Here is a 16,622-nt window from a genome sequence, read left to right on the forward strand (position 1 = left end):
GTTAAAGTTGCTTCTAATAAGGCCATTACTAATCATGAACATATCAAATCACTTAAACCATTGGACATAATCCTCTTTTTCTTCCATAACTTAATTCTTAGGTTGGATCATGTAGATTTCTTCTTCTAGCCTGTTATGTAGAAATGTGGTCTTAAATATAACCGCTCAAGCTCTAAATCATAAGCATCAACTATCCTGAACAACATACAAATAGATTTGTTCTTCACAACTGGAGGAACTAGAATCCGATTGAATCCCTTTGGCACCAATCGAGCTTTATACATTGGTCCTTCATCCTTTGAAGCATCATATTTTTTCTTTTAAACCGACTTGCATCATATGACATTTTTTCTCTTTGGAAGTGGTGAGTTCCCAAGTTTGATTTTTATGTAATGACTCCATCTTTTTATCCATAGCCATGAGCTACTTTGTAGTCATCATATGAGCACTGCTCGAAAGAGTCTCCCATGCAACAATCAATTCAAATCTACCTCATTGCATTACTTAGGTGGGTAAATCACCCTTCTCTCTCTATCCCCGACCAATGAATAAGAATGTGCAACAGTAAAAGTCTCTTTATTAGCACTAATTTGCCGAGGTGATGCAGAAATAAAGTGTTCCACCTCAATTTGAGTGCTTTTTGATATAGCGAGCTCATCTCCATCAAGGTTGTTTGTTAGTGATGTCACTCATTATAGTAGAGACCTTTCATCAAACACATATCTGCTTATGAGGATTTTGGAATTTTTAGGACTCCAACACCATTCTGTATGTCCTAACTTAAGAATATACACCTTTTTTATGGGAATCTAATTTCCATCCATGATAGGGGCGTGGCATAAGAGCTAGACAATAATAAATCTTTTAAGTTAGAATAACCCGAAGGGCTACCAGATAAAATATCTAACTGACACTTCAAATCAATAGTGGCATGAGGATATCAGTTGATCAGGTAGCATGCAGTAGAGACAACTTCAACCTAAAAAATTCTTATCAAAAGTAGTTGAAAAAGCATGCAACGAGTTTTTTTCTAGAATGGTACGTTTGTTCCTCTCAACAACACTATTTTGCAGTGCCGAGTGCTCTTATTGCAATAACAATCAAATTTGTTGACCTCGCTTTCGCTCGAGGTGTAGTGTTCCCCTCCTTAGTAGCCTAGGATCTAGCCGTAAGACCTTTCTGTCGACTACTCCTAGAAAACTAGTGAAGGAGCCCTCCCCGTTAGCAATTCTGAACTTTTCTTCGCTCGACTTGACGTTCCATGTGGCAGTCTTGACCGCTATTGCTTAGCAGGTAAGACTACTTCGAAGGAACTCAGGGAGCATTCCTATAGGACTGCCAGTCTTAGGATTGACTTTACTCGTTAATTTGGCGCCGCTGCGCTCTTCGCCGTCCTCTTTAATTGAATTCGAGCCGAAATTTTGATAGGATTCGGACCGCGACGCGTTTTTAACCCGATCGACGACGAGGCTGCCTCGACAACTCCAGATGACGAAACGGATTGCGCCGATGCGTCCGGAACATCGATTTTGCCTAAAGGGGACGTTCGCTTCATTGCGACGGCGCGATTTGGGGAAAATACCTATTTAAGTGTTAATTATAATGATAAATAATATTTTATTATTATTATTATAATTAATAACCTATATTAAAATCCTTAACCTAACTCCATCTCTCTCCTCCCATTAAACCCTCAGGGTTTATCTCTTGCTCGAGCCTTAGCTCGCCCCACCTTCCTCTATCTCGTTCGTGAGCCAGTTGACGCCTCTTGCGCACGCATCTGTGAGACCCATCCCCTGCGGCAAATCCTTATCTCTTTTCTCATGATGTCGCAGCCTCTCGAGCCGCAACCCCCCATGCGCGATTTCTTATCCCCGCTCCTCTCTGCGACGATTGTCGCCATTTTTCCCGTTTCCCTCGCCTCTGGTCTGCGGTGCGTGAGTTTAAGCGAGCTCTTCTTCTCCCTGATAGATATATTTACCCCATTGGGGGAGACCTAAAAAGTAATGCCGAAAATCTCTAAGGAAAAAAAATTCTGTCATTTTCTTTTCTCACTTCTTTAACTTTATGGTGCTTGAATTGGTTTCCTCTTGCTGTTGGAGGAGAAATTGAAGTTGGGGAGTGCCTTTAAAGTTCCTGTGTTACTTTCTTTTGATTCAAGGAGGTGCCTTTTCCCCTTTTGTGCCTTGCCCTGTTTTCGGTTTTGCTCTATTCTGAGTCTCTGTTAGCTTGGTGCAATGGATAATGTGACATGTTAGCTTAGTGTTGCACTTATATTTTTGAAAGACATGTTACTCCAGCATCTAGAGATGGAAGTATGAGCATGTTCTAGGGATTGGACTTGATTACTTGCTTAAAATGGTGAAAATATAGCATGATATAAGTATTCCTCTTTTCTCTACTTGCTTGAGATGAAATTATGACATATTTCTATTACTGTGAATAAGAAGGTTGAAACATGGCTTTGAGACAATGTTAGCTCCCCTTGCAAGCATGTTGGGATATGTATTATGAGGCTTTTCATCTATTCTCATTTAGCATGAGATATTGGAGAGTTTATTTGGTCTTTCATGCATGTTTAGGAGCTCAACTTTGATTTCTTATGGCTCTTCCTTGCTTGAAATACATGTTGTAGGATGATTTATTTAATTCGACAAGTCTTGTAACTTGTTTTGGTGTTTGGGTTTAACACCTCACAAGGCATCATTTTGTTTAAACTTCTATTGGAAGTTGTTTCATGTTTGGAATATTTGAGTTGGGGCCTAAACATGCTCTCTATATTGTTGCTTTTGTTTAAGACATATGTTGGCTCTATATCTTGATGTCTCAAAAGGCATGTTGACTACTCTTTGGTTCTAAATGGATCGGTTTCACCTTGAAGTAGCCGAAAATTTAATTTCTGTTAAAGCCTGAGTTTATATTGATGCTTGGCTCCTGTTTTAACCCTGCTAGACTCGGTTTTGGCTTAATTTGGGAGCTCGGTTTGCTTGTCTTAGTTTCTACTCGAGAGCCTGTTGTGGTGTTCATTCCTGCCCCTGCTCAATAGCTGTGCAAAGGTTCGGTTCTATTTGCTTTGGCCCCTGTTGGGCTCGGTTTTGGCTTGGGTTGACTCAGTTTTGGCATTTCATGACCATAACCATATTTGGCTTAAAAGTGCATGCTGTGGGGGAACTTATTTTGATTTGGAAAAGTTCCATAGCTATCCTCATCCGAAATATATGGTGGCATTGCATTTTTATGTCTTGAAGGCATGAAAGTGTTTTCTACCCTTTTGTTGTGGCTTGGGTTTGAACCTTAGCTGCGGTTCGATTTTACTTTGTTTGGGGGTTTGGTTTGCTTGCCTTAGCTCCTACCCGAGAAGTGGGTTGGGTTTTGATTTTTGTTGGCCTTAGTTCCTAACCGAGAGCCTGTTTTGGCGTACTGTGTTATCCTTATTCGAGAACAGTCAGCTGGTTTTGATGGATTGGTTTGGAAGTTTATAAGGCTGCGGTCTTTGTATTTGCTTGGTTCCTTGCCGTGAGTTTGTGATGTGGTTGAGTTAGTCTCCCCCTTTGGTCCTACCTGTGAGCTTGTTGGTGGGTTATTTGGAGTCTTTTGGCTCTTTCTTGCTGTACTTAATTAGCTTATATTTTGTTGATGAATCAAGTTTGTCATTCAAAAAATTATAATCATTTTAGTTATCCTCTTATGTATGTCGAGGGAGCCTAGCAGCCACTGGCGGTTCCTTTGGTTGCCTCGGGCGTGAGCCTTAATAGCTCCCCCTTTCCTTTTTGGATTCCTTAGCCGTGAGCCTTACTTGTTGTTCCTTGGGTTGCCTTTAGTCATGGGCCTTAGCAGCTGTCCCTTGCTGCCCTTAGTCGTGAGCCTTAGTAGTTGCCTACTTTGTGGGTTGCCTTGGCCGAGAGCCTTACCTGCTGTTCATCTCTTTGTATTGACCCCGACCGTGAGCATTTACTTGGTTATATGGGAAGATTTTATGCTTATTTGATATATGAGGCTATTGATTAATTTGAAAGTGGGAAGGGACTGATTTTTGTATGCGTTTGGAAATATTAATGGTGGTTTCCCCGGGGTCACTTTCCTTTTGCTTGATTTATGAAGTTTGAGAGATTTTCAAATTTCATCTTGGGAGAATGTATGGCTGAGATGAATTGATTTCATAAAAGATATCTTTGGGGTTTGGATACAGGCGTTAGGAGGTCATTTTGACTTGGGTTGATCCACTTATGAAAACGTGAGAAAATGATACCCTTTCAAGGATCTTTGGGCTTTCCTTTTCAGGTCTTTTCGTCACGAGTTTTGAGAGCTGATTCATCCTTCGTTCTTTTCGATGTTTTAGGTGAATCAGTCCCTCCTCTCTCTCTCACCCCATTTTTGTTCCTTTTTTTTCATTGCTTCTTGGTTCGATTTTTTATGCTTATGTCTGATACATAAGTGCCCACGTATAGCCTTTTGCTATACGTGAAACCATCAAACAATGTTGCAAGTAGGTCAGTTTTATTTTGGGGCTTAGGGTGGTGATGACAAAGGCACACCGGAGATAGAGCAGAATGATATGTCATCCTACGACATCGGGATCCGATTCAGGAACCTGGTGAGCTGTAGGATGACAATATCATTCACCGACACAAGACTAGCGGGAGTTGACGCGAACCTTCTTAGGTTGTTGGTAACCTTATGCCCGACAGCGCGATCGACTCGTGGACAACTACTTTTTAAAATTGATAAAAACAAATTTGACAAAAACATATACACCTTTTTTTTTCTAAAACAAAAATACATTTTTTACTATAAACAAAATTGATACAGCCCACTTTTTGCTTGTTTGAAGCCTATGTGCATGCTGAAAATATAAACTTTAAATACATTTTAAACATCGGTTGTCCACATCTTGATCATCTGTTTATACTAAGGAGTACTCTCCTGAGTTTGGTTCGATAGGACACCATTCTAGTTAAGTGACGGACTTTATACATCCGGGTGACCGAGTAGCCTTCGAGCCTAGCCCCGACCTGAGTGTTTGCGGTCTACTCTTTTCAGATTTTTTCATATGTATTATCGAATTTTTTGGACAAAGCACTCGTGGCCTCTTTTCGAGATTTTTCCATGTTTTCTACAATTTTAATCGATTTGTCGATTCGCCGTTTTCCTCGCATTTTTCCTGTTGTGGGTCTTTTGACGATCTTTCTCGAGATTTCTGGACGACGTTTCTTTGTTTTCATTCATATAAAACATTTCAGTCTGTTTCCTCAAGTTTTGTTGCTTGTATCTGTTGCATCAATTACACCTAAGGAACAGCGGACCTCCCAAGTATACAAGTTTGTTTTATGTTTACAACATGTTACTTTCTTGCAAATCACCTACCTGCTGTATTCTTTTTACTTTTCCTTTACACCGTATTTTGTACTGCTTTCTTTACTGCATATTCTACTGCTTGTTTTGTGCTACATACGCTACTGTCATGCTATACACTGTACAACTTCAACATGTTATCTATAAATTATTTGAAGAACTGCAACCATAGGGCCGCTGGGTTTTACATCATAACCTGACACCTTAGAAAACTCAAACTCGTCACGACAAGGAACTTGAAACTAGCGCGGTGGGCAGCACAACCATCTTCAACAGCAGAACATGTCTTCCCCAGTTAAACCGTTCCTTTCATAGCAGGATATCTTTCCTTAGAATTAAACAACAAGCCATAGGATTTTGAGGTTGTTCGCCTAGCGCAACATAAATCTTCAACCTTTTCTTTAGGCATTTGTATAGCTCTGCTATACGATCTAAGCCCTAACTCGTTTTAGGATGCTGAGGTTCATCTTTCAGGCAATTTGTGTGATCGTTTCACACGAATTTAAGCCATAATTAAATAAAATTGATAGGATGAAACACTTGGATATTTCTCCTCGAAACTGAAGCCAAACTGTAAGGTAGACTGAGAAGTAACTGAGGATCTCCTTTGGATCTGTGGCATATCCTAGTTCTTCTTCCTTTGGATTCTGAAATAAATGTTCTAAATTTGAGTCATTCCCTTCCACACATCTTTGTCCGATTTCGTTGAAAAGTCTCATCCTTTTGAAACCCTTGAAGATAATTTTTCATGATTTTTATCGAGAGTATTCTTAAGTAATTTCGGTCATTTAAGATGTAATTAACTATAAGGGTTTGCCCTTATAGGAAACTTTTCCTAACTCAGCTTAAAATAAATTCTATTTAATTTTTCATATTAAATAGGAGAGTTTGTCGGCAAATAAAACGGTATTGCAGACCAAACGGACGTCATGTATTTCTTAGTTTATTTGATCGAGTCTGATATTCAAGTCTTGTGTTTATCCATCGGGATAGATACAAAGTTTGAGGTAAAACGCTCTTTCATTTAAACTATGAAAAATATGGGATCAGTTTGATTTTCATATTTTATTTTAAAATTAAATCTATTTCTAAATTAAAACGTTCTTCTGAAGCGGGCAACAGAATTTCGATTTCGGTGACCCGACAGCTTCTTACGGGCGACTCCTCCCCCAACACCCCACTTTTTATCGCCGACAATGCAGTAGAGACAACTTCAACCTAAAAAATTCTTATCAAAAGTAGTTGAAAAAGCATGCAACGAGTTTTTTTCTAGAATGGTACGTTTGTTCCTCTCAACAACACTATTTTGCAGTGCCGAGTGCTCTTATTGCAATAATCATCAAATTCGCGCGGACAAAACTTCAATCCATTATGTCTGAAGATATCTAATTTCGATCATGTCCTTCCACTGCTTGAAGACTCTAAATATGTCAGATGTTTTTTTATTGAGTTATCAACATGTATCTTACACTGCACGAGATAACTCTTGAAGGTCCTCATAGATCAGAGTGAATATAATCAAGCAGTTCATTGGTTTTGTCGACTGCACTAATGAATGAGACCTTTTTTTTATTTTCCAAAACACATTGCCCATAGAATTCCAAAGCACCAATGCGTAGACCACATAGTAGATATCGTTTCTTTAACTTTTGAAGGCACTTTTCTCTAAAATGACCTAACCTCAAGTGCCACAACCCAGTGGTAGCAGGATTAGACATGGAAGTTGAAATTACTACTGAATTTGCAATGACAGAACCTTCCAAACTGTAGAAGTTTCTCTGATCTTTCGACCTCTCATCACCACAAGTGCTCCTTCGGAAACCTTCATGATTCCACCTTCACCCAGCGCGTTGTAAACCCTCATCACCAAGGGTACCAAGAGAGACCAAGCTTTTCTTTAGTTTGGGGACATGCCTCGTCTTGGTTAGTGTCCCAATGATACCATCGTACATCTAAATCTTCATTGAGTCAATGCCAACTATAGGACATGAAGAATCATTCTCCACCAAGACAACTCTACCTTCAACATATTAATAGGTGGAGAAATGTTTCCTATTGGGACTCATGTGAAACAAACACCGGAATCCATGATTCATTCAGATGAAGACCTCTGTTAGTCCTCAAACACAAAGATGTTGATTTCTTCATGTTCTACTGTGATATTCGCATGTCATTTTTGTTCCGAGTTCTTATGGTCACACATCTATTAAGATCCTTTGTTTTTCAATTTTGGGCAATCAACTTTCCAACCACGCTCCTTTTGCAATAAAAGCAAGCAATATTCTTCTTTCTGGGATTTGATCCAATACAAGACCTCAACTAATTTGATTTATTTTAGATTTTTTTTTCTGATGAGTAAGTTATCAAGGGTGATTCTTCTCAAACAGATCCTTGGATAACAATGTTTTGCTGAAATTTTCTAGACAAATTGATTTCCTTCCATATATTATGGAGTCACAAAAGTTATGACATGGAGGTGAAAGAGAACATCATACTTCACCTCGATTATCTTCATGTCAGTAATAATGTTGTTGAACTTCTTCATATCCTATCCTTCTACCATACGGTGTGAGTGTAAACTCTATTTTATGTATAAGTTTATCATGAGACACTGATTATATATATATATATATTCCTATGAATAGTGCTTTTAATGATAATGTTTTGGAACTATGCAAAGAACACTTTTTTTATGTTTTAACGGAAATAGTAGGCGGAATTCATGGAATAGCAAAGCTTTTTTGCAGAACAGGCCATCTATCTGGAGGCAAAAAGTGGTACTGCCTGGTGCCTATTCATGGGTCGATGGTAGAAAATTGTAGATGTAATTTTATAAAAATTATAACACATTCAAACATTTATTTATATTTTAGGAACATTTACATACATACCTCTGAATTCCTATGTATTTACATGTCTAACACCTAAGCTTTATTTTTCACTTATATGTCACCTTACCTATGCATCAACAAGTGAATTTCAAATTTTTAAAAGTTAAAATTAGTGTTTTGATATGATATGAAAGATTTAGGGGTATAAATGTGAAAAGTAATGTTTAGGTGTTTAGATATGTAAATATGTAGGAATTGAGTGGTATGTATGTAAATGCCCTTAACTCTGAATTTTTATGTATGTCTTACACTTGATGCTATTATATATCAGAACATTATGCAATTTATTATTATTATTATTATTATTATTTGAGATTTAATTGTCATCACAAGTGTTCATATTTTATTGTTATATTATTTAATTTTTATAATTATTGATATACTTTCTTCTTTATGATTTATATATCATGCTGTATATATAAAAATAAGGATTTATTTGAATAGGATTAGACTATCTTCTTACATCGTTGATTATGGCAGGTAAATCAGTTTTATTTCTCAGGGAGAAACTTCGCTGGACCAGCTTCAATAAAATATACAGATAGAATGAAAATTATGCAATTTAAATATGATAAATTAATATTTTAAATATATTGAGATTAAAAAATTAATATTAAAAAAATTAAATAAACATTTCATTGAGGATTAAGTTATAAACTTCTTTCTTAATATTGTATAATTATTTCTTAAATAAATAGAACAAAAATGCATTGAGATACAGCCCCAAAATTTCCTCCAATTTAAAATTTTCATCACAATTTGTCACTAGTGGTCTAAAATTACTTGAATTTATGAACATCTTACCTATCAAGCTTAATAAATTTGATCAATAATAAAAATTAATATATATATTAAAATAGTTTATCATCACTTAATTTATACTAAAATAAAAATCTATGATTAGCATAAGATGTTTGGTGCAATGTTTTGAAATTTTGATTAAAATTATTAAAATACACTACTAAAAATCTTAAATTGATCCCATTTTCTAAACGAGGGAACCCAAACCTTTCGCGAAAATGAGCTCGAAGATTGTAAGAACTTAAGAGCTCTATATAACGAGTAGTGCTGAAGAGTACTACAAGCAACCATTATCTTCTAACAGACATCAATCATCTATCGTTGATCGGTTGTTTTTACCTGACCAATATTGTTTGATTGTTATTTTACTTATCCGATGTCCTCTCATTATCATCCAATATCATCTTCAACTGTCTAATTGCAAACACTCAATTATCATTATTTAATTGTCATCGTCAGTCTGCCATCATCCGATCACTAATATGTGATTATCGTTGTTCAATCATTATTATCTAATAATTATCATTTGACCATCATTTATTTGTATATGAGTATTCAAGTAAAGTGCCAAAATAGTCATCATATTTTTTTAAATTGGGGCTGCAATGGTCCACATGATGGACTATTAAAGCTCAAACTTAAAGTAATTAAGAGATTATTTTGACATACCTATAAACTCTGAGACTAAAACAGTCTCATATCAATAGTTGGTGACTATTTTGGCACTTTACTCGTTAGTACATCTAGCACCCAAAATTTGATATTTACACAACATTCCAGTGTAAACCCACGCATGAAAAGACTTATTCCACTTCTAGGAGATGTTTGGCTGCAGGCAAGTTTTAGGGTTAGTAGGATTTAGTAAATCCAGATTTATGAAATCCGCATCCTTGCTGAATTTCTTATATCTTGATTTAGGGGGTGTTTGGCTACACCCAAGATTTAATTTAAATAGGATTTAATAAATCCTTTAAATACGGATTCAACAAATCTAAAAGAGTTAAATTCAAAAAAAACATATGATTCAATTAAAGTGAAATCCAATGAAATCCCTTTGAAGTGTTTGACAAGAGAAGCGATAACTCACATATTCTCTCTTAAATTTGTTAAATCCATCAAGAAATTAGATTTAATAAATCCAAAATTACTGCTAAAATAGTGAAATTTTTGGATTTAACTTCAATTTTTTTTATTTAACATAAATCAATGCTTAAATAGCGTACCAAACAACCCCTTAGATAAATCGAAGGTAAAATTCAGACCTTACATCAACATTTTCATAAATCAATGGACCCTTTGCATTTTTTTATATTTGGTTGAATTTTGTAAATCCAGAGATAGATAGATAGGTGCTACCAAAAACCTAATGATAGTGATATTGTTAATGTGATGCTTAAATATTGGATAAGTAAATAACGAGATTTTCATGATATTTATGTAAAAGTACCAAAATTTAAGTCAATATGTAATTCATAAGAAAAAAGAAAATCTGGAATCATTTTAACGGTCTTTGAAGCATTGAATGAGGCCACTGAAAGATCTGGGCTCATGAACAGCAGGGGCATAATTGCGTTGTACCCTGCCCCAAATCTTTCAAGGGCGCCTTCAACGAGTTTGAGAAAATTCAAGGAAGGTACATTTCACTCAAAGTCTCATATATTTACATATCTAATATCTAAATTTTAATTTTTATGCATTACGGGCATTTACGTAGATGGCACACAATTTTTATGTATTTACATATTTAACACCTTAAATTTGCTTTTAAAGTTTAAATTAGGTGGTATAAATGTAAAAGCAAAGTTAAAGTTTAGGCATTAGAGTTGTGAATACGTAAGAATTGGGTGGTATGCATGTAATGCCCCTAAAAATAAATGTTGGTAAATACGTAAATAGTAAAATAGGGTGGGGGTGGGGGGAGGTGTCAGAGTATTATTTGCATTCCAACGATACCAAACAAAACGCCATCGATGTTCATAGGCCAAATGATGACGGCTAAAGTGGGCTTCCTAAAAAGCCCAATCATTGCGAATATTGAGCAAGTCGAGCCCAGCATAATTATTCCGCAAATAGACCGGGAAACCGGGAATTTGACTTAAGTTTCGCCTTTTTTTTTTTTAACCTCTCCTATCGCCCTTATTCACAGACGCTTATTTGATTAATGGCTTTTTCCTATCAACCATCCAAATTTTTAAATATGATATTTTAATCTCCTAAACTTAAAATTTTACATTTTAACGGCCCAAAATAGTATTTCCTTTTGAAACAAGGAGTGATTAAAGAGTTCAGAGTGATGGTGATTTAGATGAGGATGTTAATAATTGAATTCAAATTGGTTGGTTGAAGTGGAGGAATGCATCGGGCCTGTTGTGTGATAGAAAAGTACCTCTTAAACTGTAAGGAAAATTTTATAAGATGATGGTGAGACCTGCAACGCTCTATGGTAGAGAATGTTGGCTGTTAAAAGAGAAGCATTAAACAACTTTTAAGTATTGTTGTGATGAGAATGCTTAGGTGGATGAGTGGCTTGGCACTTAGCGAGCGACAAAAAAATGAAATGAATAGATCCCTGATGGAGTTGGTGTAGCTTCAGTGGCCCATAAGATTAGTGAGAGTCGTCTTTGATGGTTTGGTCACATTAAATGTCGACCATGTGATCATCCAGTTAGGTGAGTATATATTTTAGATCCAACTTATGTTAAGAAGGGCAGAGGTAAACTTAAAAAGATTTATGCATATTATATAAAAAATGATCTCGATCGATTGGTGTTGAGAAATTAGTGCGAAGAAAAATAGGAATCGACATAAATCCAGAAGAACACACAGAGAATTCGAGGTTCAGCAAAGATGCCACTTCCTCGAGAGCAGAGCGATAACTTCCTTTTTAATATTCAGAAAAGTGTACAGAATACAAGATTCAAAATCTCACATAGGGTAAAATACAAGATTCAGCTCACCTAATATATATATATATATATATATATAACCCTATAGTACAAGATGTAATTACCTAAATTACCCTTGTACAAAATCGCAGGATGTTGCCCCCGCACCCCCAACCCACATAATGAAACTTTCCCGATTAAACAAATCATTCCACTCCACTCCGCTTGTGGGCTCCGCTCCACTCCAACATTTGTCCCATTTATAGTATATGAGTCATACCTAACAAATCTCCACCTTGGCGAATATTCAGCTCCTTAGAAGAAATATATCATGGAGTTTATTATGCACCAATGTGGATTGGGCCACCATGTCGTCTAACAATTGCAAACATTCAACAAGTTCAAGCAATGCAAGAACTTGTTGATAATACCTGGCTTGGTCAATATATGTTGCATTTTCATCGTATGATCCAACAGAGTGAACTTCACCTACAACTGTACTCCCTAACAGTTTACAGATATTACTTGCGGTTAACTTTTCTTTCATCACAATCAGCGCACCTTTAACAAATCTGATGGTTTCCCTATCCTCACCTGCCTTAAGAATAAAACAATTTCTATGTAAAGTGCCCAAGGAAATTAAATTATTCTTCAAATTCGGAATATGTCTGACCTCACATAATGTTCTAACAGTATCATCATACAACTTAATTCTGACTTCCCCAATACCAACAATATTGCAACATTTATCATCACATAAATATATTGAACCAGAATTAGTTATCCTGTATGAAGTAAACAACTTCCTGTTAGGTGTTATGTGATAATAGCATCCTGAATCAAGAATCCATGCTTCCATGAACTAAGTTGATGAAACTGAAAGCATATCATCATCACTGCAATCTGAATTGTCACTCTGCACAACATTTACAGACTTGGATGATACATCACATTTCTCCCCAGTAAGCTTCTTAAGCTTTGGACAATCTCTCTTCATATGACCTGACTCCTTGCACTTGTAGCAATGAAAAGTCTTTTTGCCTTTGGAATTTCGGCTTTCAGAGCTCTCCTTCTCATCCTTCCTTCCTTGATCCTGATTACCCTGAACATATAAACTGTCTCCATAAGAGCTTTTCCCTGCATTTTGCTTTTGCTGATTATGAACCAGCAATGTTGCAATAATCTCATCAATTTTGATAGTTTCTTTCTCATATTTCAGATTACTCACCATGTGTTCATAGGAAGAAAGCAATGAACACAACAGAATCATTGCTCAATCATCATCCTCGGTACTTACATCAAGCCTTGATGAATTCGTGATTATTTGATTAAAGTCATTCTTAAGTCATTCACGTGCTGTGCCAGATCAGAGTCTTCTTGCATCTTCAACCCATACAACTTTTGCTTCAGATATAATTTATTCGTCAGATATTTGGACATAAACTGAGTTTCCAATTTCTTTCATACCTCCCCTGGAGATTTCAGACTCATCACGTGATACAAAACTTCATCGGCTAGACATAGGCATATGGTTGCTGTCACTCGTTATTGTAATTATTCCCAATCTTCATCCTCTATATCATCTGATTTTGCTGTCTGCAAAGCTTTCAAGATTCCTTGTTGAGCTAAAAAAATTTTCACTCTTATTTGCCACAATCCGAAGTTACCAGTTCTATTGAATTTCACCACCTCGAATTTTATACTAGAAATTGTCATCTGAAATTGATCCTGCAACGAACTCCTCTGCAAATTCCTCTATTGAATTTCCAAATTGCTTGAGCCAGAAATTGTACTCACTTTGATCCTGCCACAAATCTTTTTAAATAATCTCTTAATCAAAATTCCCTTAATTAAGTTTCACAGAAAAATGAATTTCCCTTAATTAAATTTTTCTTAATTAAACTATCTCAAAAATCTTTTTCCTTGAACTTCCAAGAAAGCTCCTCTTTCCTTCCCGACAAGCTCCGCCTCCGCCTTCCAAAAAAGCTCATTTTTTCCTTCCAGAAAATCTTTGCTTTCCTTCTCAGAAAAGCTTCATTTTTGCTTTCCAGAAAAACTCCTTTTTTCCTTCCAGAAAACACTGCTAGCCATCTCAGAAAAGCTCCGCTTTCGCTTTCTAGAAAAGCTTCTTTTTTTTTCCTTCCAGAGAGCTTTCCTTCTCAGAAAAGCTCCATCTCAGGCAAAGGAAACTGATCTTCCGCACAGACCAAGAAGGGAAAGCAACAATCAACGAATCTGGCTTCTAATCTCCACAGCAGTAAAAGGAAATCTAAGAATAGTCTGATTATTCCTCCTCCGCTTTCTCCTAGTAAGGAAACAAATCGGACCAGCGTGCAAAGGAATTCCCTCTTATGCTGAACCTTCCTTTTGCACACTGAAGCTCCGCAAAGGAATTCCCTCTATGTGAAATCACCTGCAATCCTTTTCGCACCTCCCGTGAACCTTCCTTTCTCGCTTTAGGAACACGCCGAACTCTCCTCTTTCCTGGTCCGTTCGCCCAGCAGCCCTCCGCACCGAACCGATCACGATCGTGACTTCCTTGCCCCTCTCTGAAATCTTCTTCTTGCAGTGAAAAGTCGATCCGTCCAGAATCCGCCGACGTCGTTGCCTGGTCTGATCTGTCGCGAACCCTTCTTCGCTGAACTCCTCTATGCCGAATCGAAGGCCCTAGCCCCCGAATTCCTCAGCCAAAATCTTCTTTGTTCCAGTGCCGCTGAAATTTTTCCTCCTTGCCCAAGAATCTTGCTTTTATACCACTTATTAAAAGATTAGGGCGAATAAAAATAGGAATCAACACAAATTCAGAAGAACACACATAGATCTATGAGGTTCGGCAAAGATGTCTACATCCTCAGGAGCAGAGCAACATCTTCTTTTTCAATATTCAGAAAAGAGTACATGATACAAGATTTACAATCTCACCTAGGGTTACAAACATGACATGTATATAACCCTATAGTACAATATGCAATTACTTAAATTACCCCTGACCAAACCACCCCACACCCCTAACCCATATAATGAAATCTAAAACTCCCCCGATTGGGCAGATCCTTCTGCTCCACTCCGCTCGTGGGCTCCACTCCGCTCCAACATCTGTTCCATTTATGGTATATGAGTCATACCTAACAATTGGAACTAAATGAAAATGTGACATTCAATAGTATGCAATGGAGAAAAAGAATTCATGTAGCTAACCTCACTTAGCGGGATAAAAGCTTGTTGTAGTTGTTGTAAACTCTAAACTATATTTATATTGATATATCCCGCCTAAAATTTATAGTACATTACATCATATTGACTTATATTATATAAGGTGATATAAAAATATATGCAAAATTTTATATGGGTTGGCCGCTACCATCTTTCATACAACCGAGCAAATTTCATGCCTTGTACAGTGACATCATGGTGCAATCTACACCGTTGTCCATACGTCCGGACGACGAACTTCACAAAGCCACAACACATGCATGTTCGTTCTTCTCTTTGCTTTTCTATATATAATAACCTCTCATTTCTTCTTCGATGGATCAACTTAGTTAATTTCTTTGTTGCTTCCTTCGCAGAAGCCTGAAGCAAACCCTAAGCCAAAGAAGGTGATTTCTCTTCCTTCAACTATTAAGAAATCCCCCTGTTAACTCTCTCTCTATCTATCTCTATCTGATCAGAAGCAGGTTTATTAGTTGCAAGAAGGAAATATATAGAGGGAAGGAAGATTAATAAAAGAGCAGCATTCATGGAGAGGCTTAACTCGAAGCTGTACCTGCAGAACTACTGTATAATTAAGGAAAACGAGAGGTTGAGGAAGAAAGCCCAGCTGCTAAACCAGGAGAATCAGGCTCTCCTCTTCCAGCTTATGAAGCAAAGGTTGGCCAAACCTAACTCCCATCCCCTTCCTGAGTTTAATGCTAAACCATTCATGCCTAATAAAGCAGAAGACACCAAACCATAGTTAGTCTTCCTGGGTCGAAGAAGAAAATACTACTCTTCACCGCAATAAACCCTGTACGTACTGGTGTTCTATAATATTCTCCACCGCATACTCAGATCAATTGGTCGGGCATCTGTTTGTCAGTTGTAATTCCCCTCTGGTATGGGGTTCGAATCCCCAGAGTGTAGGACATGGTACTCGAATTCTTAGGCACATGAGGACTGGTTCAAACTTGTATAATAGCCTCCAACCATTCCTGAACATATATGTGTATGTATGTATGGAGGCTTTAATCTATGATGAATATATATGATTAATATGTATAAACTATGATTGTAGTTTATAGTGACTGGGATGGAATTAGATGTGCTGATATATATATTTTTTTAATTTTAGTGCTCTACTTGCTTCCGACTAGGAAATTAATATGTTCAAAAAAAAAGGGAAGAAGGTTTGAGTGCAGATGAGTTAATTTTATTTCAAGATGATGATAAATATGAGTTGTATTCATTTAAATGATTCTGAAACTTTCATCCTGAGAAACTTTGATCCATATTTTGATTCATCCTTTCATTTTTAAAAAAAAAATTATAATAATCATTTGATTTGATGCAATTAAAACTAACAAATAATATCATACAGGCACATGAAACATTGATATTTACAAATTAATTTTTTGAACTACTAAACTAATATATTTACATGCGCCACTATCAAATTATTGATAATTTGATAAAGAAGAAAAGTCCGCGTCGGGAT

The 16,622-nt window shown here is 36.7% G+C and overlaps 1 protein-coding gene across 2 annotated transcripts; it reads left to right on the top strand.

Moving 5' to 3' along the window:
• The first annotated feature begins 15,452 nt into the window (after positions 1 to 15,452).
• On the top strand, positions 15,453 to 15,949 carry LOC110025426 (protein LITTLE ZIPPER 3-like). Of its 2 annotated transcripts, none has more exons than XM_020725893.1 (2): positions 15,453 to 15,528; positions 15,601 to 15,949. In XM_020725893.1, the coding sequence occupies exon 2, from the start codon at positions 15,669 to 15,671 to the stop codon at positions 15,882 to 15,884; it is 216 nt and encodes a 71-aa protein (XP_020581552.1). In that variant the 5' UTR covers positions 15,453 to 15,528; positions 15,601 to 15,668; the 3' UTR covers positions 15,885 to 15,949. The 2 variants fall into 2 exon arrangements, with proteins under 2 accessions (XP_020581552.1, XP_020581553.1); XM_020725894.1 differs by having other exon boundaries at positions 15,462 to 15,528; positions 15,607 to 15,949.
• The last annotated feature ends 673 nt before the right edge of the window (positions 15,950 to 16,622 follow it).

The sequence above is a fragment of the Phalaenopsis equestris genome, unplaced genomic scaffold (genome assembly GCF_001263595.1).
Source record: "Phalaenopsis equestris unplaced genomic scaffold, ASM126359v1 Scaffold000297, whole genome shotgun sequence".
NCBI classification, from domain to species: domain Eukaryota; kingdom Viridiplantae; phylum Streptophyta; class Magnoliopsida; order Asparagales; family Orchidaceae; genus Phalaenopsis; species Phalaenopsis equestris.

Coding starts and splice junctions, on each gene's coding strand:
- LOC110025426 (XM_020725893.1), top strand. CDS start 15,669: ATGGAGAGGCTTAACTCGAAGCTGTACCTGCAGAACTACTGTATAATT.